Source organism: Octopus sinensis, linkage group LG12, assembly GCF_006345805.1.
Source record: "Octopus sinensis linkage group LG12, ASM634580v1, whole genome shotgun sequence".
In the NCBI taxonomy this organism is placed as follows: domain Eukaryota; kingdom Metazoa; phylum Mollusca; class Cephalopoda; order Octopoda; family Octopodidae; genus Octopus; species Octopus sinensis.
Window position 1 is genome coordinate 57,823,467 of NC_043008.1, and position 22,540 is coordinate 57,846,006.

Here is a 22,540-nt window from a genome sequence, read left to right on the forward strand (position 1 = left end):
AGTGCTAGGAACGTAAATTGTGACTAAGGTTTAGTGGAAGATTTTAATTCAAAACTTATGAAAACAAGACATTTGTACTCAGAGCTGGTTTCAGCCGGGTTGGTAACGAAAGGGTGAATCCTTTCTTTTATTTATACATTTATTTACTTGCCAGAATCTCTTCTTATCTACTTTATAGGCACAGGTGTACTGTGTGGTAAGAAGTTTGCTTCCCAACCACATGGTTCCAGGTTCAGTCCCACTGCAATTACTACATAGTTTTCTCTTCTAAAAATGCACACAAATACAGGCTCAATGTGGCTCCTGATAAACAGTAAAAGTAATTACCCAATCATCGATGGGTTTTATTGCTAGTAATAATAATAAAAATAATAATCGTAACATATAATTGCCAACCAAGTGTGGTGTCCTATACGGGACAGTGCTACTGGCATTTTTAGCCCCAGGAAGACATCTCTTCCAGCTGGCTAATGACACACATTCTGTGTCCGATTAGTATTTGTGAGGGGAGGTCATCGCCCTCATCCCTAACCTTACATGATACACATGTACTCAAGTTTCTGGTTACCCGTCCTCAGTGTGTGTTAAACACTCCACTTGCAAAATACTATATGCTTTTTCCAGTGACAAACTGCCGCTGATCTTGAAAAAGGAGAAATAAGCTATATTAAATCTCTGAGTGAGATGTAAACAGTAGCAATATGGAATTGCAACATGTAATTGCCAACCAAGTGTGGCGTCTTATAATGTTTTCAAATTTTGCCACAAGGGCAGCCATTTTCGGGCGGGGGTGGATGTGTTGATTACATTGGCCCTAGTGTTCAACTGGTACTTATTTTATTGATCCTGAAAGGATGAAGGGCAAAGTCGACCTCAGCAGAATTTCAACTCAGAACATAGCAGCAGACAAAATACCACTAAGCATGTCACCTGGTGTGCTAACAATTCCACCAGCTCGAATAACACCAACAAACTAAAAGTAACATGATATACTGAATAAAATAAGAATACTACATTACACTGATGGAATAGGAGAATAGAATAGGAACATAAACTTAAATACATTAGCGACTTATTGACCTAATTTCGGACAGCAAGTGGCTTGTTTTCTCACCAGCCATGTAGGAAAGTTCAACATTTAGGTTATTTTTAGATACATGAACAATTTTGGTTGGACAAGTTCTCTGTTCAGATGGTATCTGAAATGTACTGTAAATCCTCGAGTATAATCCGCACTTTTTACCAAAATCTAATGGTCAAAATCCCTAGTGTGTACTATATACAAGGTTAAAAATGAAAAATATTTTCTAAGCAATGTCCGAGTCTCTATTTGCTGTCCGGCAATGTTTATTCAGACACATTTTGTGATGTCGGGCAAGAAAATACCTTAAGCTAAGCCTGAAAGCAATGAAGTCATAAAAGAGTCATCTATAACTTGCAGTAAGCAACATTTATTAAATGTTATTACTGTTATTTCTTTGTTTTCTGCAAACAAAATGCACAAAAAAGCTACATGTTTGCATTATGTTATATATACAATAATAATAAAGGACGTTACCGTATACATTTTTACAAACCAAAGATGTTATATAGACCTCCTTGACTCAAGTTAGAGAAGGGGTGCGTATTATACACAAAGTTTAGGTTTTTCAGAGGTACAACCTCCTAAAAATCCCCTGCGTATTATACTCAAGGGTGGATTGTGTTTGTCCCCCCCCCCCCAACATCGCTTGACAACTGAGATCGATAGAATAAGTCTAGGTTTACAAAGAATAAGTCCCGGGGTCGATTTGCTCGACTAAAGGCAGTGCTCCAGCATGGCCATAGTCAAATGACTGAAACAAGTAAAAGAGTAAAAAAGCTGAAAATTGGAAATAAATACCTTCTGTACCATGTATATCTATCTGTCTGTCTATCTATCTATACACACACACATACATACACACACATATGTACACACATGTACACACACACACACACACACACAAAATGGCTTCTGCACAGTTTCTGCCTACCAATTCCACTCACAAAGCATTGATCTACTTGAGGCTATAGTAAAAGACACTTGCCCAAGATGCCCTGCAACTGGACCAGACCCAAAACCACATGACTGCTAAGCAAAGTGCTTAACCACCGCACAACCAGACCTGTACCTATTTAATGTTCTTTTCTTCTTTTTCTGTTTCTTATATTTTCATGGCTAGAAAATACATGAAATGATGTTATCAATGACAGAATATCATCAGAAAACTGAAGATGAGCATTTTGAGATTGGAAAGCTGTTTATCATAGACAGAGGTATATATTTATATTTTATTTTGTACTGCTTCGTATGCCCCACACGTCTTCACCACCATGTTCTCTCTCCTTCTCCTCTCTTCTCTCTTTTTCCAACTGGGGAAACCATGTATCTCCTCTACGGCAGGATGCCTATTTCTGCCTTCCTATCATACCTTAACCTCACATTGCTTGACACAAAGCCTCCTTCATCAATATTTTCTTCAATACTATTCCTCCTCTTATTTGAGGTTTTTTGTCCTGCAAATTATTTGGTGACCTCACTGGTGTTGGTACCATGTAAAAAAACACCAAGTACAATCTGTAAAGTGGCTGGCATTAGAAAGGTCATCCAGCTGTAGAAGCCATGCCAAGGCAGACAATAGAACTTGGTGCAGTCCTCTGGCTTGCCAGCTCCTGTCAAACCGTCCAACTCATATCAGCTCCTGTCAAACTTTCCAACCCATGCCAGCATGGAAAACAGACATTAGACAGTGGCGATCATCATCACCACCAAGAGCAAGAAATCATTATTGATTTTTTTCATCTAGAATATATTTTTAGACTCTTTGCGTGAACTGTTTTGTTCATATAATTTCTATCCTTTGTTTTTCTTTCATTTTAGATGTAGATTTTGTGACACCTCTTTCTTCACAGTTAACATATGAAGGAATCTTAGATGAAACATTCGGAATACAAAGTGGTAAGTTATACAAAACAAATTATCGTTTTATTGTTGTTGTCACTAAAGGCAGTGAGCAGGTTGAATCATGAGTGTGTTGATCAAAATGCTAAGCAGCATTTGTTCCACCTTGAGTTAAAGTCCTGCTCAGATCAACTTTGCCATTCATCTTTTTAGGGTTGCTGGCATAAAACCACCTCCCTCAGTACCACTCAGGCCTACATCAAGTGCCTGGAGGAGGTGCTGCTGCCTTGGATCAAGAGGGTGGCAGCTGGAAGACCCTGTGTCTGGCAACAGGACCATGTACCATGACACACAAGCAGGAGAACCCAGTCATGGCTGTCAGACAATTCCTGCGACCACATCACCCCTAACCTCTGGCTACCTAACTCCACACACCTTAACCCCCTTGATTATTTTGTGTGGGGCGCAGTTGAGTGAGAGACCAACAAAACTCCTTGTAACAAAGACGAACAGAAGGCAAGGATTATGGCAGCATTCACCAACTTAAACAAGGAGACCATCCAGAAGTGTTGCAGGAGATTCCGAAGTCATCTGGAGGCCATGGTTGAAGCCAATGGCGATTTTATTGAATAAATTTACTCTTTAGTATTTCAAGATTTTTTATATAATTTTAGTAAATATATCTGTTAAAATGAAATGTCAGTGCTATTTTCATTTTTGTCTAACCCTAACCCTAACCCTGTGTGTGTGTGTGTGCGCACATTCATGCATGTGCGTGTGTGCTTTCCTGTCAGTTCTCATCCAGACTTATCTCCATTGTAGGTGGGTCAGGCACCATATCTTGATCATACTTTCAGTTTTGGTATGGCTTCTATGGCTGGACTCCCTTCCTGAAACCAGCCAGCATTTGAGAGCTTACCTTGTTCCTGGCATGTCTAAAGCATCTCTCTACCCTGTGTTATTGCCATTTGTTTGTTCACCAGCACCAGAGGTATTGTCTTGATCCCCAACAAGACTTATGAAAGTTGCTTCTTCCTTGTGACGTCTCCATTTGTGTGTTCATTTCTTCCCCACACGTCTGAGTTGAAAAAGAGTAAGAGCAAGATAGACAGAGCGATAGAATAGTAACAGAAGAGAATCCGAGTGAGAGGGTGATAAAAATGAGAGTAATGGAAAATAGAGAAAATGTGATAGACAGCTATATAAATGTTGTTGGTAAGGAGATTGAATAGAAGCATGGCTGTTAGGGTGATACAAGAGAGAGTGATGTAAAGAGGGAGTGATAGAAAGGCGGCGAGCTGGCAGAAACGTTAGCACACTGGGTGAAATGCCTAGCAGTATTTTGTCTGTCTACGTTCTGAGTTCAAATTCCGCCAAAGTTGGACTTTGCCTTTCATCCTTTCAGGGTCAATAAATTAAGTACCAGTTACACACTGGGGTCGAGGTAATCGACTTAATCCCTTTGTCTGTCCTTGTTTGTCCCTTCTATGTTTAGCCCCTTGTGGGCAATAAAGAAATAAGAAGAGGGAGTGATGTAGGGAGTCTGTGCATTTCAATTTGTGAAGTAAACCCATTCTTGTTTCTATTTTCTATAAACATATTCATTATTATCATCTTCATTTTTAATCTTTATAACCCCCCTCCTCTTCCTCTTGATCATCATTGTCATCACCATGATGTATTACATGTTAATAATATCTCATATTAAGGTGGCAAGCTGGCAGAATTGTTAAACCTCTAGGCAAAATGTTCAGTGACATTTCACCCGTCTTTAATTTCTGAGCTCAAATTCTGCTAGGGTTGACTTTGTCTTTCGTCCTTTCTGGGCCAATAAAATGAGTACCGGTTGATCATTGGAAATCGATGTAATTGACTTATCCCCAACCCCCAAATTTGATGACCTTTTGCCAAAATTTGAAACCAATAATATCTCATATTCTGTGTGTCTTCTGTTTGTATTGTCTAGGTTATATAGAGTTCACGAAGGAAATCACAGGGAAAGACAAACCTACCAGAGTACTGCTGTCCCATCAAGATGAAGTAAGTATATTAGTCACTGACTGCTGGTCATGAAACCTGTAACTTATTGAGGAAAGTGGGAGAAATACATTTATATCACTTAGAATACAGAATTCTTTCTCAAGTGTACTGTACCCTAAGGGAATTGAAGGCAAGAAATGGTTCTAACAAGAAAGTGAAACCAAATTGCTGACTTGGTTTGATGGAAAGTTAATGCTGTAATAAATCCTCCTCCTCCTGCCCACAGCTCTTTGTTGTGAAAGCAAAGAGCTGTGGGTTTGAGTCCCATGCCTACAGAAAACCCTGCTTTATTCTGTCAAGATTTTAATGCCCCAATATTAGACTATTTTCTTTAGTCATTACATGGTGGTCACTTATAAGCTTTAAGCTTATGAAATATTATTATTATTATTACTTTTTTTTTTTTACAGAATTGTAAAAACCGACACTGGTTACCAAAAACCATTGTTTTAAAAAATGTTTTTCAACAAAATTTTCCATCCATTTTTGCAGATATATGACCAAATAAGAAACAAGCATTTTTCTACAGTTTTTGAGTTTCTCAGTTGGAAGGTGAAAGAAGTTCAAAGTGGTTATGATGTGAGTATATCATCAAAAAAAAAAAAAACTTTTAAGTTCAAATTTTAAAAACAGATAAGGTGTTGGCCTGCCAAATCTTAGTTTATGAATTCATATTTGCTGCTGGTATTTTATAGAAATTTTGAAGTCATTTAATTCTATACATTTTTAAGTCATTCAATTTTACAGATTTAATTCTGCACGTGTATGCAATGAAAACTGTATGCAATAAGTTCGCTATTATTATTGAAAATCACCCCTGGCACTGCCAGCCTCCCCTGGTGCTGCCAGCCTCCCCTGGCACCTGTGCTGGTGGCACGTAAAAAGCACCCACGACACTCACGGAGTGGTTGGCGTTAGGAAGGGCATCCAGCTGTAGAAACACTGCCAGATCAGACTGGAGCCTGGTGCAGCTTCCTGGCTTCCCAGACACCGGTCGAACTGTCCAACCCATGCTAGTACGAAAAACGGACGTTAAATGATGATGATGATGTTGTTTCATCATTTTGTGTAAGTACCAAGAAATTTGATGATTTGGAGGGTATTTCTACTCAGTTGTTTAATTTGGTAGAAATATCAGCCAAATCCTCCTCAGATCACACCCCACTGTCTTCATATGAAAAGGATATATTAGATAATGTAGCCATTGATTGCTTTAACCCTTTCGTTACTGTATTTATTTTGAGATGCTCTGTGTTTCTTTCAATTACTTTAAATATAACAAAGAATTTAGTAAAATAACTTAGTTATCATTAAGCTAATGTTAGGAACATAAATTGTGACTAAGGTTTGATTTTAATTCAAAACTTATGAAGATTTTAATTCAAAACTTACCACATAGCCACTCCTGTATATTTTTAGACTAACATTGTAGGGTTGATGTGAGAGGCTGGATCCAGCCACTTTGAACATAACGCAGGAAGAATATTTTGGCTGGGTATGGCTGGTTTAAATGCTAAAGGGTTAACTAATTCATGGAATAAAAAAAAAAGGAAGCCCCCCCCCCACTCAGTATTGTTGTCAGGGGAATAGCTAGATTGTGGCCAATATATTGTAATGTGGTTTGTGAAAAAGAAAAAATAGTTAATGGTTAATTATTCTAATGTTTTCATTTCAGAAAAGACATTCTCTGACCACGGTTGGTGCCATGAAGAATTTTGTATCAAATGAACTTAAGGACCTGAGTCATCGGCACAAAACCCTTGCATATCGTAAGTATGTCTTTGTCTTGTGGTTTACTGACTAGATTGCCAGAGAGTGTAGTGGGCTGCCACATGTGCTGAGATGTCACATATTGAGTTTGATGTTGTATTTGCTACTAGACTGGTACATGTGGTGATCTATCACTTCTTTGTTTGCAGTCACATGTTGTAGTATCGGGCTGTCACACATAGTGAACTTTAACATGTAGTGATCTGTTACATATTGTAATGGACTGCCACATGTAGCGAACAGACACATGTAGCAAACAGACACATGTGGTGGACTGCTTCATGTTGTAGGCTGTCACTCATTGTTGTGAATTGCTACATGTTGTGAATGCAGATGCCATCCTTTCAGCTCATAATTGAAACCAGTCTTTGTTCCTGACGAGCAACTAATTTGCATTTTGGTATTCACTGTGTCTGCTAACATGGATATATGCACAGAGAGACGCAAACACTCACATACATGCAGTTGAATACAGAGAAACTATTGAGTTTGTGTTGCAATTAAGTATATTTAAACCTGTGCAGTACACATAGGTGCAGGAGTGGCTGTGTGGTAAGTAGCTTGCTTACCAACCACATGGCTCCGGTTTCAGTTCCACTGCATGGCACCTTGGGCAAGTGACTTCTACTATAGCCTTGGATTTGGTAGATAGAAATTGAAAGAAGCCCGTCGTATATATGTATATGTATATGTCCAACCCATGCTAGCATGGAAAACGGACGTTAAATGATGATGATATGTATATATATATGTGTGTGTATGTGTGTGTGTGTATGAGTGTTTGTCCTCCCAACATCGCTTGACAACCGATGCTGGTGTGTTTACTTGGAGGTTCGGCAAAAGAGACCGATAGGCTTACAAAGAATAAGTCCTGGGGTCGATTTGCTCGACTAAAGGCAGTGCTCCAGCATGGCCACAGTCAAATGACTGAAACAAGTAAAAGAGTAAAAGAGAGTAAAGAGTATACAAACTGATCAAATTGAACTATTTCCCCAAAGATTGAAACAAAATGATGGACATCCTTAATTGATTTTCAAACCTTATTGAGCTCTCATCAGTGATGTTTACATGATTTGACCAATATCAGAGAGATAAGCAGCCAATCTGTTTGTTTATTCAACAAATCCAGTAGCTACAGAAAACTGGAACAACTAATTTGCATACAATAAGTGTGTAACATTTTTATTTGATATCATCAGCCTGCCAATGGGAATCTCAGATCTGCATTGACTATGGTCCGTGTTTGTTTTTCATTTTTCAGATATTGGAGCATGTGAAGTTGTTATGGCGAGAAAGACGAAAAGTTTTGAAAACTTTGAGGAAATCATGCAAACTGAACATAGTGAGAGGTTTTTATTAAATATTTATTCCTTTGACCCTTTGACTGCATAATTTAATTTCATGGTCATTACTGTAATGATGTTAATTATCCATCAAAATACTAGAATTTATATTTTCTACTTTCACAATAGTTTTTTTCATATCTCCTGCGGGTACATCTTTCATATCCATCACTAAAAGTATTTAATTCTTGCTCTATCAGGAAATATTTGATTAAATATGTGAAACAATTTAGCCCCTTGACAACGGTTGACACAAATATGCGATCACACTTTTGCTTGCCTACCTGCGGTTAACGTAAATATACGATGTAGAGCTGCAGTACATCTATCACAGACTTTGTAGCGGCTGACGTATGTTTACGTTCGTTATCATGTACTTTATCTCTTGAGGTGTGTGCGCTCGCTGTCCCTTGCATTATCTTAGCTATTTTAGGTTACGTTCAAGTCATGAGACTAGCAGTAGGCCAATGACATGCGGATACTTTACAAGCATAATACCGTGTTTTGAGTTGTACCACACGCAAGCTATTTTCCGAACTTGAGCAGAATAACTTGTGCATATCATATTATGATAAATAGCTTCACATAGTTCGTTTTCATAAACCGGTAGACGTAAATGTACGATGCTATGTTATTTATTGTAAGGGTGAATGTAAATAGACGCGAGCTCGTTGGCACTTATGTGTTTGTGTGGCCTCATTAGATAAAAAAACCAGAGCATTGTCTCGCATACTTTGGGTAATACCAGCGTCTAGAGGTTAAGAAAATTTGAAACATTGTCTTTCATAAAAAGTGTCAACGGGGATGTCACCTCTTCTCGTAGCATAAGGAAAATTTTTTTTTTTTCAAATCTGAGAGAGTAATGCCAATTTCCATAGTTAATAGTAATAAAATTTTAAGCAGATATATCCACTTTCTGCATTCAAAGGGTTAATACATCATTCCATTCACTTATTCCTCCTAATCTTTTATTCAACTGGTTTCATTGTTCTCCTAACTCTCATAAATAGTATATCTGGATGTAGTTTATTTTATGTTGATCTCATCAATTTTCTGAATGATAGTGTTGTTTGTCAGATATAGGTTTCTTATTTCTTTATTGCCCACAAGGGGCTAAGCATAGAGGGGACAAACAAGGACAGACGAAGAGATTAAGTCAATTACATCGACTCCAGTGCGTAACTGGTACTTAATTTATCGACCCCGAAAGGATGAAAGGCAAAGTTGACCTTGGTGGAATTTGAACTCAGAACGTAACAGCAGAAGAAATACTGCTAAGGCATAAATATCACTGCATCTAATTTTATTCTTCAGGGTCAATATGTTGTGGTTTAGCCCTAAGTATGCCCTAGTTGAGTAGATCTATAATCGAAGTTGTCTCAGTCACGGTCATCTTATCTGTTTTTCAAACATAATGAATCTAGGACTACATTGTCTAATCATTACTTGTGTAATTTGGAAGAGAATTGGTTGCTATTTTTAGTAAGTCTAGCAACTGAATAGATACCTTCATTGGCTCATCAGTAACATATAATCTTTCATTAATAGATTAACCCTTTTGTTACTAACCCGGCTGAAACTGGCTCTGGCTCTGAATACAAATGTCTTGTTTTCATAAGTTTTGAATTAAAATCTTCCACCAAACCTTAGTCACAATTTATGTTCCTAACACTAGCTTAATGATAACTAAGTTATTTTACTAAATTCTTTGTTATATTTAAAATTAATTGAAAGAAACACTGAACATCTCAAAATAAATATAGTAACGAAAGGGTTAAGACAAATCAGGGGATCAGGATCAATTCTATTTGTCATCCCCTACACAAAGCAGTTAAACATACTGACTGTTGCTTCAGGAAAATAAAACTTCAGTTAATACTAAAATCAATGTTAAAAATGTATTCCTTTCTTTTTAAAATATAATGTTGAATGGTTTGAAACATCAACATTGCATCAAATACTGTCTGGATTTCAGGATTGAATAACATTCCTTTATTTCTTCATTTCATTTCAGGTCTACTGGAAGGTAGCGATACAAAAGAAAACATTAATTTTATTGAAGAGTGTATCAACCGAAAGGTAGGTAGGCACTGCACCCAATTACTGAGGTAGTGGCCTTGTTGCAGGAAGTAACCTTTAGTCTTTTAGCTTTTATTTGCTTCTCTCATTGGACTGTGGCCATGCTGGGGCACTGCCTTGAAGGGCTACGGCACTGTAAAGAAACCGACATTTGTTGTCAAGTGGTGGTAGGGAACAAACACAACAAGAACACAAAGGCACACACACGCACACATGCACACACACACACACATACACACACACACACACACACACACACACATATATATATATATACTTTGTTTCATGTTGCTCCAGTTAACTCAGCTGAAGAAATGAGTTGTGATGTCATTGGTGCCAAGTTGTATTAGCCTTTGCCTTTCCCTTGGATAATACCAGTGGTATGGAGCGGGAAGGCTGGTATGCATGGGCAACTGCTGATCTTTCATAAATAACTTTGCCTGGGCTTGTGCCTCAGACGGGAACTTTCCAGGTGAAATTCCATGGTCATTCATGACTAAAAGGGGTCTTTACCCTTACATTCAAATTGGCCATATCTAACCTCTCTCACCTAATGTACACTAACATTCTAAAAATAAACAATCACATCATCAAAACTTCAAAGCTATATGATAATGCATAATTAATTCAAAACAATTTTACTCTTTTTTTTAATCTTTTACTTGTTTCAGTCATTTGACTGTGGCCATGCTGGAGCACCGCCTTTAGTCAAGCAAATTGACCCTAGGACTTATTCTTTGTAAGCCTAGTACTTATTCTATCAGTCTCTTTTGCTGAACCGCTAAGTTACGGGGATATAAACAAACCAGCATCGGTTGTCAAGCAATGTTGGGCGGACAAACACAGACACACAAACATATACACACACACATATATACGATGGGCTTCTTTCAGTTTCCGTCTACCAAATCCACTCACAAGGCTTTGGTTGGCCCAAGGCTATAGTAGAAGACACTTGCCCAAGGTGCCACACAGTGGGACTGAACCCGGAACCATGTGGCTGGTAAGCAAGCTACTTACCACACAGCCATTCCTACATTTGACTGAGTAATCTGAACATTGATGGGTTAAATATATTAAGCTGTCTAGTTTGATGTCATAAGTAGGCAGTGGGAGTAAAACTTAGATATCTTTTATAGAAACCAGTAGCAACCTAAAGGTAGATGTGTATCATCATTTGTTTAATAATGTTATGTTCCCTCAAGTCAAAGATGATGTAAGAATTTGATCTGTATATGTATGTAACCATAAGTACTAGTATCTTTCTGTTTGTAGTGTTGTTTCACACCTTAGATCAACCACCTCTTGTTTCACACCACGGACCAAAGTTAGTCTTCTGTGTTACACACAGATCACCCAACAATAATTAATAATTATTTTGTTCTTTTTTTTTTGTGATGCTGTTTTAATTACTTCCATCCTTCATTTTATCCAGTACTGCATCTATTTGTTACAAAATCTCCGAAACAGCTGTTTAATATTTCACTATCATTCTTTTATTTCAGTTCAACTGTGAACAGACTCTGAGGCTTCTTTGTCTACTTTCCCTGACGAATGATGGCATTAATTCCAAACACTACAAGCAGCTGTCAATACAGTTTATTCAGGTTAGTTTCCAAATGATTTCTTTGTTTCCGTTAAAAGACTTAAAGACCAAATCCCTCATGTGACATATGGCTGTAGCAGTCATTTCTATTATTTTATTTTATTTTTATTCTATTATTTTATTTTATTTTTTGTGGTTTAGAAGCTTATTTTGCATCCATATGGTTTGGAATTCAGTGCAACTGTATGGTTTGGGCAAGTGTCTTCTTGCACTGCACTGTAGAACTGGAAGTTGTTGGAAAGGATTTCTCTGAATAAGAATACTTGAAAAGAGTATGTTGATGACATACATTCCGTGGATAGGGAATTGGGGAACTGAGTGGTAAAGGAAGAGGATTATGTTGATGCCTTATGTTCCATAGGGAGTTGAAAGTTAAAAAAAAGGAATATAATAATAATATTAATAATAATCATAATAATAATAATAATATTGAAATTATTGTATACAGTGCTCAGGTGCACCACAACTTGTCAAAAGTGCATGTAAAACATATGCAGTAATGTACAAATGTCTGGAAAGTGAACAGTGTATGAGTCAGATACATGCTTGCGTGTGTATGGAGGGGAGAAAATCAGGTGTAGTGTTGGCGAATCTCAGGAAGCATGGAAGTTTTGAAGGATGCAGTGCTCCGACAACTAACAACAGATGCCGGCAGTTTGTTCCATACTTCAGCAACTCTTAGTGTGAAAAAATGTTTCTGAAAGTCATGGGAGTTGTGCTGTTTTCTGACTTTGTAAACATGTCCACGGGTGTTAGACAGGTGGAGTTTGAAAAGGTGCTCAGAGTTATTGTTAGTAAGATGGTTAATAATTTTATGGGTGTCTGCCAAGTCAGCATATGTTAGTAGCCTATTTTTTGATGGGGAAGCTAAAGAACAAGGAATATATTGATGACCTCTATTTCACTGGGGAGCTAAAGATAATGAAGGAACCTGTGTTGATTGCCTATGTTCTATAGGGAGCTGAAATATAAAGGATGAATATTTTAGTGGCCTACATTTTCTGATGAGTGGAGACCAAGAAAGAGAAGATTACTTTTCAGATTTTTACTTTCACCAGAAGTAAACTCTAAGCAACACATGTTCAGTAATTATTTAGGGCTGTAATATATAGTCTAATTACATGGGTTGAACTTGTGAAATTGCGATTAGTATTTTACCCCTTAAGCCCTTTTAATACTAACTTAGTTGGGGCTATCTCTAATTCTATGATACAAAAACCTGTTTTATGTTCTTTTATTCTTTTACTTGTTTCGATCATTTGAATGCTGCCATGCTGGGGCACCACCTTGAGGGGTTTTAGTCAAATAAATTGACCCCAGGATTTATTTTTTATAGCCTAGTGCTTATTCTGTTGGTCTCATTTGCCAAACTGCTTAGTTACAGGGCATAAACACACTAACACCAGTTGTCAAGCAGTAATGGGGGGGACAAACACATAGAGATATACATATATATACAACAGGTTTCTTTCAGTTTCCGTCTACCAAATCCACTCACATGGCTTAGGTCAGCCTGAGGTTATAGTAGAGGACACTTGCCCAAGGTGTCACATGGTGGGACTGAACCCAGAACCATGTGGTTGAGAAGCAAGATTCTTACCACACAGCCACACCTGTTGATCATATTTATATTAAAACCTTCCATTATAATTTTATATAAGAACCATTCTTATTTCTTTACTGCCCACAAGGGACTACACACAAAGAGGACAAAAAAGGACAGACAAACGGATTAAGTTGATTATATCGACCCCAGTGCATAACTGGTACTTATTTAATCGACCCCGAAAGGATGAAAGGCAAAGTCAACCTTGGCGGAATTTGAACTCAGAACGTAGTGGCAGACAAAATACTGCTAAGCATTTCACCCGGCATGCTAACGATTCTGCCAGTTCGCTGCCTTTACCCATTCTGTAAGAACCATTCTGTTAAGTTATGTTCCAAGCATTTTATAACAAAGAGGTTAATTATTTTACTGAATCACATTTTTCTTTTGTTAGGAATATAATCAAGAAAGTCATAGTCTTTTGTTACATGACACCATGAACTTTTCTGAACAATAAAATTTCATTTGAGTTAAAATTTTGTTTGTTGAAATTTCCTTTACATTATCATTTGTAGACATATGGCTTTGATATGTTGCCAACTTTACATAACCTGCGCAAACTCCATCTGTTCATGGAACAAGAGCAGTCACTGAGTAAACCCCTTGGGAAAATGGCTGCTGGAGTAGCAGCAATGGCCAAGAGGAGCAGCTACCAAGCTTTAGTGAAAAAACTCAACCTAGTAAGTACATTCGTAAATGTTGTTGTTCTTATTTGTTATTTTTTGTCCCTCCCCCCAGTCAGCCTTTACTGAACAGACTTATGATCAAGGGTGTTCTGACCATCACCGCTTTCTCCTGTGTATCTATGGTACAGAAGACAAAAGACAGAGACAGGTGATGGAACAACAAACAGGTGTATTAGAACTGCATTATTAAACGAGCAAAACGACCCCTCCTCCGTCCGTTGGACGGTGCTGAGTTGTCAAACATTTAAACCAAATTTTCTCAAAACACTTGTCCGACCGTCCCATAGGCCTTCCCTTTGAGAAACACTGATTTAACCTAAATTTGAGACACCAGCAAAAGAAGAAATAAAGATAGACTTTTTTCTATTCCAAAGAAAAAAGGTCAACACTCTGATGATGTTGAGGATGGTGGCTGTGGGAATGGCGTAGTGGCACTTGTGGTATTTTCTGCAAGTCCCCTCAACAAACTTGACATGTCTCAATAAAAGATAGACTGGTATCTAAAACTGCTGTCTGCAGATAAAGGTAATGAAATTTAGAATGGATGTAGCTGATTTTCATAGTAAAAGGGTCAACACTCTGATGATGTTGATGATGGCGGCTGTGGGAGTGGCGTAGTGGCACTTGTGGTGGTGGTGGTGGTGGTTCCACTGTTTGATGGTCTGAATTATCTGCTCCTTCCTGATATGAAAACAGATTCCTCCCCACCCCCATACTCATCAATATGTTTTTTTTTCTCTTTTTTCCTTTTCTTTGCTTTTCAAGGTCCCCAAATCTGCTGTACAGCAAGACACCTTGTTTGAAGAGTAATCTATTGATAATTAAGTGCCCTCAAATACCTCTCACATCTGAATAATCTGCTCCTTCCTGATATGAAAACAGATCCTCCCCCTTCATACTCATCAATATGCTTTTTTTCTTTTTTCTTTTTCTTTGCTTTTCAAGGTCCCCAAATCTGCTGTACAGCAAGACACCTTGTTTGAAGAGTAATCTATTGATAATTAAGTGCCCTCAAATACCTCTCAAATCTGAATTACCCGTTCCTTCCTGATATCAAAACAGATCCCCTCCACATACTGATCAATATGTTTTTTTCTTTTTTTCTTTTCCTTTGCTTTTCAAGGTTCCTAAATCTGCTGAAGACATCAATTTAAAAAGTCCCCGTGATATGTCATATGTTTTTAGTGGTGCGTATACTCCAACCTCGTGCCGCCTGGTTGAGGAGGTAGGTAAAAATATTCACTTTTAGCTCTGGTACCACAATCTAATGCTTCAAAAAATCATTCAAATCATATCAGCATTGAAAGAATATAAAACATTGTGGGGTTAAGAAGCTTGCTTCCTGACCATGTGGTTTTCAGTTCAGTTACACCACATGATCCCTTAAGCAAGTGTCATTTACTGTAGCCTTGGGCTGGGCTAACCAAAGCGTGTGTGCCCTTGTCTATACATAATGCATGGTTGCAAACGGGTATCATTGTCACACAGCAAAGCTGTTCATTTCTAGTCTTCTATGAAAACACGTCTAGCAATGACAAAATATTACCTTGCTTGGGTTAGGGTCAAAACTAATCACTCGGTTAGTTACAATGACGAGGGTTCCAGCTGAGCTGATCAATGGAAAAATCTGCTCATGAAATTAGCATGCTAATGGTTGAGCACTCCACAGACACACACACTTGACATAGCTATTACTATCTCTCTCTCCCCTCTCCTTCTATTCTGATTGTTACCATCAACCATCTTTTGTCAAACGCTTACCATCTTTTGTCATTCGCTACATCTATCTCTTGTCCAATTTCTACTCATCTGTCATTCTCCTCCACATTTTTGTGGAATTACCCACTCTTTCCTTCCCTCATAATTTATGGACTATATTCCCTCTTATACTCGCCTTTTTGTACCTTGTGAGTATGCCCTGGCACCCTGTCACCACCATCTTCATTTCCCTTCCAGCTACTCCCACCCATTCTTGCACATCGTGAAGAAGAAATGTATCTCCTGTATAGCAAGACACCTAGTTTGAAGAGAGTAATATATTGATAATTAAGCACCCTCAAATACCTCTCACATCTTCTGAGTGTGTGTGTGTGTGTGTGTGTGATAAACATTTGTGGTCAAAAAGTAATAGAAAATTTGCAGTATTTTCAAAATTTCTCAAATATGTGATAATTCTTTTGAAAATTTGAAATCTGATTGTGTAGTAAATATTTACATTTTTATCAATCACAGGTTCTAACTAGAAATGGTTTCACTGGTTTGGAAGATGTGACAAAATTATTGCCTGGTGAAACATTCTGTAGTATACGATCTCCTATTCCTAAAGGTAAGTTCTTCCTTGGTTATGTTTTACTTGTTTCAGTCATTGGACTGCAGCCATTCTAGGGCACTGCTTTGAAGGGTTTTAGTTGAATGAATCAACCCCATTAGTTATATATTTTTTTTTCCCTCTCTCTCTCTTTCGGAGAGGCACAAGCACCTACATGCACATATACACACACGGCAGTAACTTCCGCCTGCCGAATTCAATCACAAAACTTCGGTCGGCTTGGGGCTATAGCGGAAGACACCTACCCAAAGTGCCACACAGTGGAACTGAACCCGAAACCATGTAGCTAGGAAGCAAGCTCCCTAACCACACAGCCATGCCCATATTTTTTTAAAGCCTGGTACTTATTCTGTTGGAAAACAATGTTACTCTGTAGAAGGGAAACTTTGCTTGTTGGGCAGAATTTGAATTCAGAGTGCAATGATCCAGAACTAGTACTGCAAAGCTTCTTCATCCAATGCGTCAATAATTCAAGTCCAACATCATTCTATCACTCTACAAGTCATTTCGCCAGATAAATTCTGATGTGTTCTTAAAAAGGTTCAACTGCATGAAATGTCTTCAATCACAAGAGGAGAGCTATATAAGAAATCTGAGCTACATAACCTGGCACTTTTAGCTTATCGATCCTCGAAGGATGGAGAGCAATGTCGATCTCAAGTGCAAAGAACAGGAAACGAATATGGCAAGGCATTCTGTCTTATGCTCTAACAATCCTATACTAATTTGTCAGTTGTCTCTTACTTGTTTCAGTCATTTAACTGCGACCATGCTGGAGCACTGCTTCGAAGGGTTTTTAGTTGAACAAGAATAAATCGCCCCCGTTATTTATTCTGTCTATCTCTTTTGCTAAACTGCTAAATTATGGAGATGTGAACAAACCAACACCGGTTGTCCAGCTGTTGTGGGAGACATAAATAAAGACGTACACACACACACACCACACACACACACACACATACATACATATATACATATATACAATGAGCCTCTGCACAGTTTCCATCAACCAAATCCACTCACAAGGCATTGGTCATTCTGGAGCTATAATAAATGACACTTGCCCAAGGTACTGTATAGTGAGACTGAACCTGAAACCACGTGGTTGCAAAGCATGCTTCTTAACCTCATGGCTAGCTGTATCTAAAAAAACAAAATCCCCAAAACCTTTCAGGTCGTTCATCTTCTAATCCCATATGTCCTGTTTTTTTTTTCTTCTTCATTACAGGCAAATCAAAAGGTTCTCCTGATTATCCTGCTGCCAGAGTAGTGATGGTATTTTTCCTTGGTGGATGCACGTTTGCAGAAATAGCAGCGCTACGTTTACTGGGGCGTGAAAAAGGTGAGGGCGTTATTTCTTTTTATCCTTGTATTGAACCCCTTGATTGGAAACAATGTGTGAGAAATAAATGGTAGTTCTTTACCATTTAATTATTTTTTGGTTAAAAAGAGACGATGAGCGATGGCTAGAAGAATATTGAGCTTTATTTGATAACCAGCTGATCTAGCAAGTGGGACCTCATATCAGTGAGTGGGGTGCCGGTGCGCATTGACGCCGTCAAGAGGTAGGCCCTGAAATGGCTCGCATTCTCTCCTGATGACCTCATACATTTGCTGGCTTCCAGTATGCAGAGTTTTTGACTGGTAGCACTTGCATGTGCAAGTTGTTTGCAAGACACATCTTATGACTTAATGAGAATGGGTGAGATCAGTGTTGTAATTCTTTCAAAACTTCAGCATCATTCTTTGTGCTGTATCAGTTTTAACAAAGGACCGAGATATGTGGTGCACTGCTGTTACTTAAGAAGACCCATCCATCGCAACAGAAATGAGATCCTAGAACCAAGGTGCCACATACAAAGCATTGGTGTGGATGCTGGTGCCTTGTAAAAAGCCCTGGTGCTGGTGTCATGTAAAAAGCATTTGTAATGGTGCCATGTAAAAAGCACCCAGTACACTCTGTAAAGTGGTTGGTGTTAGGAAGGGCTTGCAGGTGTGGAGACCAAGCTGAAACAGACTATGGGACCTGGTGTGGCCCCTAGCCTTGCCAGTTCCTGTCAAGTCATCCATCTCATGCCAGCATGAAAAATGGACATTAAATGTTGATGATGATGATTCTGAGTTAACTCTTTTACTATGGAAATCGGATATCATCATCATCATCATCATTGTTTAATGTCTGATTTCCATGCTAGCATGGGTTGGACGATTTGACTGAGGACTGGCGAACCAGATGGCTGCACCAGGCTCCAATCTTGATCTGGCAGAGTTTCTACAGCTGGATGCCATTCCTAATGCCAACCATTCTGAGAGTGTAATGGGTGCTTTTACGTACCACCGGCATGAGAGCCAGTCAGGTGGTACAGGCAACGGTCATGAAAAAATTGTGTTTTTTTTTTACATGTCACCTGCACACCGGCACAAGTGCCAGCAGTAAGGCGACGCTGGTAACGATCATGCTTGAATGGTGTTTTTTATGTGCCACCGGCACAAATGCCAGTTAGCCACTCTGGCAACGATCACACTCAGATGGTGCTCTTAGTGCTTCACTAGCACAGATGCCAGTCATCGAATTTGATTTCAATTTCACTTGCCTCAACAGGTTTTTGCAAGCAGTGTCCAATGAAGGGAAGGTACGCATAAGTGGAATATATCTCCTCAAAATTTCATTACCCTTACTCTTAACTCTGGAAAGCAATTTTATATGCCAATCTGTCTTTTGTTGAGGAATGTCATGTTTGAAACTATTTTCTGCTGAGATAGGTGAGGTTTATTGAAGTAACATAACTTTCAGAAAATACCAATTCTGTTTTGGTTTTGGTAGATATCTAAAATCATTACTGGAATAATCATGAAATTTAATTTCACAGTGAAATAGGTGTAGGAGTGGCTGTGTGGTAAGTAGCTTGCTTACCAACCACATGGTTCTGGGTTCAGTCCCACTGCATGGCACCTTGGGCAAGTGTCTGCTACTATAGCCTTGGGCCGACCAAAGCCTTGTGTGTGGATTTGGTAGATGGAAACTGAAAGAAGCCCGTCATATATATATGTATATGTATGTGTGTCTGTGTGTGTGTATATGTTTGTGTATCTGTGTTTGTCCGCCCCCAACATCGCCTGACAACCGGTTCTGGTGTATTTATGTCCCCGTAACTTAGCAGTTCGGTGAAAGAGACCGTTAGAATAAGTACTAGGCTTACAAAGAATAAGTCCTGGGGTCAATTTGCTCGACTAAAGGTGGTGCTCCAGCATGGCCACAGTCGAATGACTGAAACAAATAAAAGAGTAAAAGAGTGAAAGGGTTGAAGTACAGTTCTGTTGCTGAGAGGCTCTCATTTTCAGCTGAGTATGCTGGAACAATGTGAAATGAGGTGTCTTGTCCAAGGACACAACATGCTACCTAATCTGGAGATTGAACCCACGAACTGTACTATTACATGTCAAATACTGTAATCACTAGTTCACATGACTTCACAGTTCATAACTTACAGGGAAGGAAACTAAAATATTTTATGCTGCTTTTTTGCCACTTTAATAGCAGTAGTAATTAGCACCTTGAGCAAGTATTTTCTTTTATAGCCCTGAGCTGACCAAAACCTTGTGAATGAATTTTGTAGACAGAAACTGAAAGAAGCCCATTGCATACAGATGCATATGTGTGCGTGTGTGCATGTGTGTGTGTTAACTATGTTAAGGGTACAAATGTTTGTGGAAATTGAAGGCAGCGAGCTGGCAGAATCGTTAGCACGCCGGGCAAAATGCTTAGCAGGATTTCGTCTGCCGCTACGTTCTGAGTTCAAATTCCGCCGAGGTCGACTTTGCCTTTCATCCTTTCGGGGTCGACTAAATAAGTACCAGTTACGCACTGGGGTCGATATAATCGACTTAATCTGTTTGTCTGTCCTTCTGTGTTTAGCCCCTTGTGGGTAGTAAAGAAATAGGTGCAAATGTTTGTGGAGTGCTCAGCCACTTACACATTAATTTCATGGCAGTTCTGTTGATCAAAACCCTTGTCATAACCAGCAGAGTGCCAATCATACACACATACACGCACACACAAATTGTTATTTATTTATCTAACAATATTTTATCTTTTGACAGGTTACCAATTCTTGATTGCAACGACGTGCATCACAAACGGAAGCCGTATGATTCAATCTTTTATGGACAACTAATTAACTGTTAAATAATAACGACACACACAAACTACAACCGTACTTTGTGCAAGTACAAGGCATTTACATTTACATGCCTGTGAAAAACAGAACGACAAACAAAAAACAATTGTTAAGATTCTTTTGATACCAAAGCTCTTTGAAGAAAAAAAAAATACAAAACGAAACATATCATTGAATTTAGCTTTAAGCAATGTGCAACTGTGAAAGGTTTACTGCGAGATTATGTAGCTTGGATTTCTTGTATAGCTCTCCTCTTGTGATTGAAGACATGCCGTGCAGTTGAACCTTTTTAAGAACACATAAGAATTTATCTGCTGAAATGACTTGTAGGGTGACAAAATGATGTTGGACTTGAAAATCTAAAATATTCTCTCAAGCAATGCAGAAGAGAATGTCTTGGATATTTCGAGACTGTTGAGGTGCCTGTGAAGAATATATCGTAATTGAGGAGATTTCTGCTTATAAAAATGCCAGTTTGGTGAAAATGAAAGGCTGAGGAATCACAATGAAGCACTAACAGGCTGAGTGAATTGAATTGTGGATATTGGGGGATGGCATGGCACCCGTGATTGGAATCTTTATAAGTCCGACGAGAGATGGGAAGGAAACAATCAACCGATTAACAGCTAACGAGTTCGTTTTGCACTTTTGTATACTTAGTAGCTGAAATAGCCTGCGAAAGGCTGTGATAAACTTAACACACATGCACACACACACACATGCATGTACTCATGCATACACAAACACACACACACACACATGCATGTACTCATGCATACACAAACACACACACACACACATGCATGAATTCATGCATACACAAACACACACATGCATGAATTCATGCATACACGCACACACACACATATGCATGTATTCATGCATGCACAAACACACATACACATGTGTGCACACAAATGCATGCATTCGTGCACACACGCAGACACACACACACACACAGATATTATGTGTTGCTATCATGTGACAGTAACAGTATGTTCAGAATATTCTAGCAATTTCTATACCAAAGAATAAATAATAAAAAAGAAAAGGCAAAATTCCACATAAACAGATTTCCCAGTGAAACCCCAGAATCCTGAATATCTACTAGAGTATTCATAGATAGATATACATACACACATCTCTAAACATTCCATGTTGACATTATGACTAGTTGCTCTGTGCTTTCGAAGTCCTGTAGAATAAAGGAACCTTTTACTTGAAAAAAAACCCAGAAAGCATTGGTGACTGGAAGAGCATCTCTCTGTAAAATCCTGCCTCAATATAACTCATGCTAGCATGGAAAAATAAACGCTGAATGAAGGAACAAACATATATGAGTGTGTGTGTGTCTGTCTGTAATGTGTGTACGTGTGTGTGTGTATATATATATATATATATCGAGTAATGTAACATATTATTGTATATATATATATATATATATATATATATATATATATATATATATATATATATAAAGGGAAAGTTTTACGAAAATAAACAAAAGACGAAGACAGGTGGTGTACAAAACAAACAGATGCATTAGTATAGCGCTCAGGAACTCAGGAATAGAAAAAGTCTTTTACGTTTCGAGCGTACGCTCTTCTACAGAGAGGTACACAGAAAAAACAAGGAGAGAAAAAAATGTATATATATATATATATATATATATATATATATATATATACAGTAAAGAGTAAAGATCCCCTCTCTGTCATGAAAACTATGGGATTGCACCTAGAAATTTCCCTTCCAAAGCACAAGTCCAGGCAAGGTTGTTTATGGAAGACCAGCAGTTACCCATGTCTCCCCTCTACACACCACTGATGTTATCCAAGGGAAAGGCAAAGGCCGATACAGTTTGGCACCAGTGATGTTGCAACTCATTTCTACAGCTGAGTGAACTGGAGCAACGTGAAAATAAAGTGTCTTGCTCAAAAACACCACACATAACCCTGTTTAGGAATTGAACTCACAACC

The 22,540-nt window shown here is 38.4% G+C and overlaps 1 protein-coding gene across 1 annotated transcript in view; it reads left to right on the forward strand.

Annotated features, from left to right (window-relative positions):
* The window catches only part of LOC115218001 (vacuolar protein sorting-associated protein 33B-like), a 33,158-nt gene extending 12,364 nt beyond the window's left edge, over positions 1-20,794 (forward strand). The window contains exons 7-19 of the mRNA XM_029787746.2: positions 2,205-2,298; positions 2,903-2,980; positions 4,890-4,963; positions 5,456-5,542; positions 6,639-6,732; positions 7,995-8,075; positions 10,091-10,155; positions 11,661-11,762; positions 13,883-14,047; positions 15,177-15,278; positions 16,286-16,379; positions 17,611-17,724; positions 20,484-20,794. Of these exons, the coding sequence (XP_029643606.1) occupies positions 2,205-2,298; positions 2,903-2,980; positions 4,890-4,963; positions 5,456-5,542; positions 6,639-6,732; positions 7,995-8,075; positions 10,091-10,155; positions 11,661-11,762; positions 13,883-14,047; positions 15,177-15,278; positions 16,286-16,379; positions 17,611-17,724; positions 20,484-20,557 (1,224 nt within the window). The 3' untranslated portion in view covers positions 20,558-20,794. The remainder of the gene's footprint in view (positions 1-2,204; positions 2,299-2,902; positions 2,981-4,889; positions 4,964-5,455; positions 5,543-6,638; positions 6,733-7,994; positions 8,076-10,090; positions 10,156-11,660; positions 11,763-13,882; positions 14,048-15,176; positions 15,279-16,285; positions 16,380-17,610; positions 17,725-20,483) is intronic.
* Positions 20,795-22,540: the final 1,746 nt, after the last annotated feature.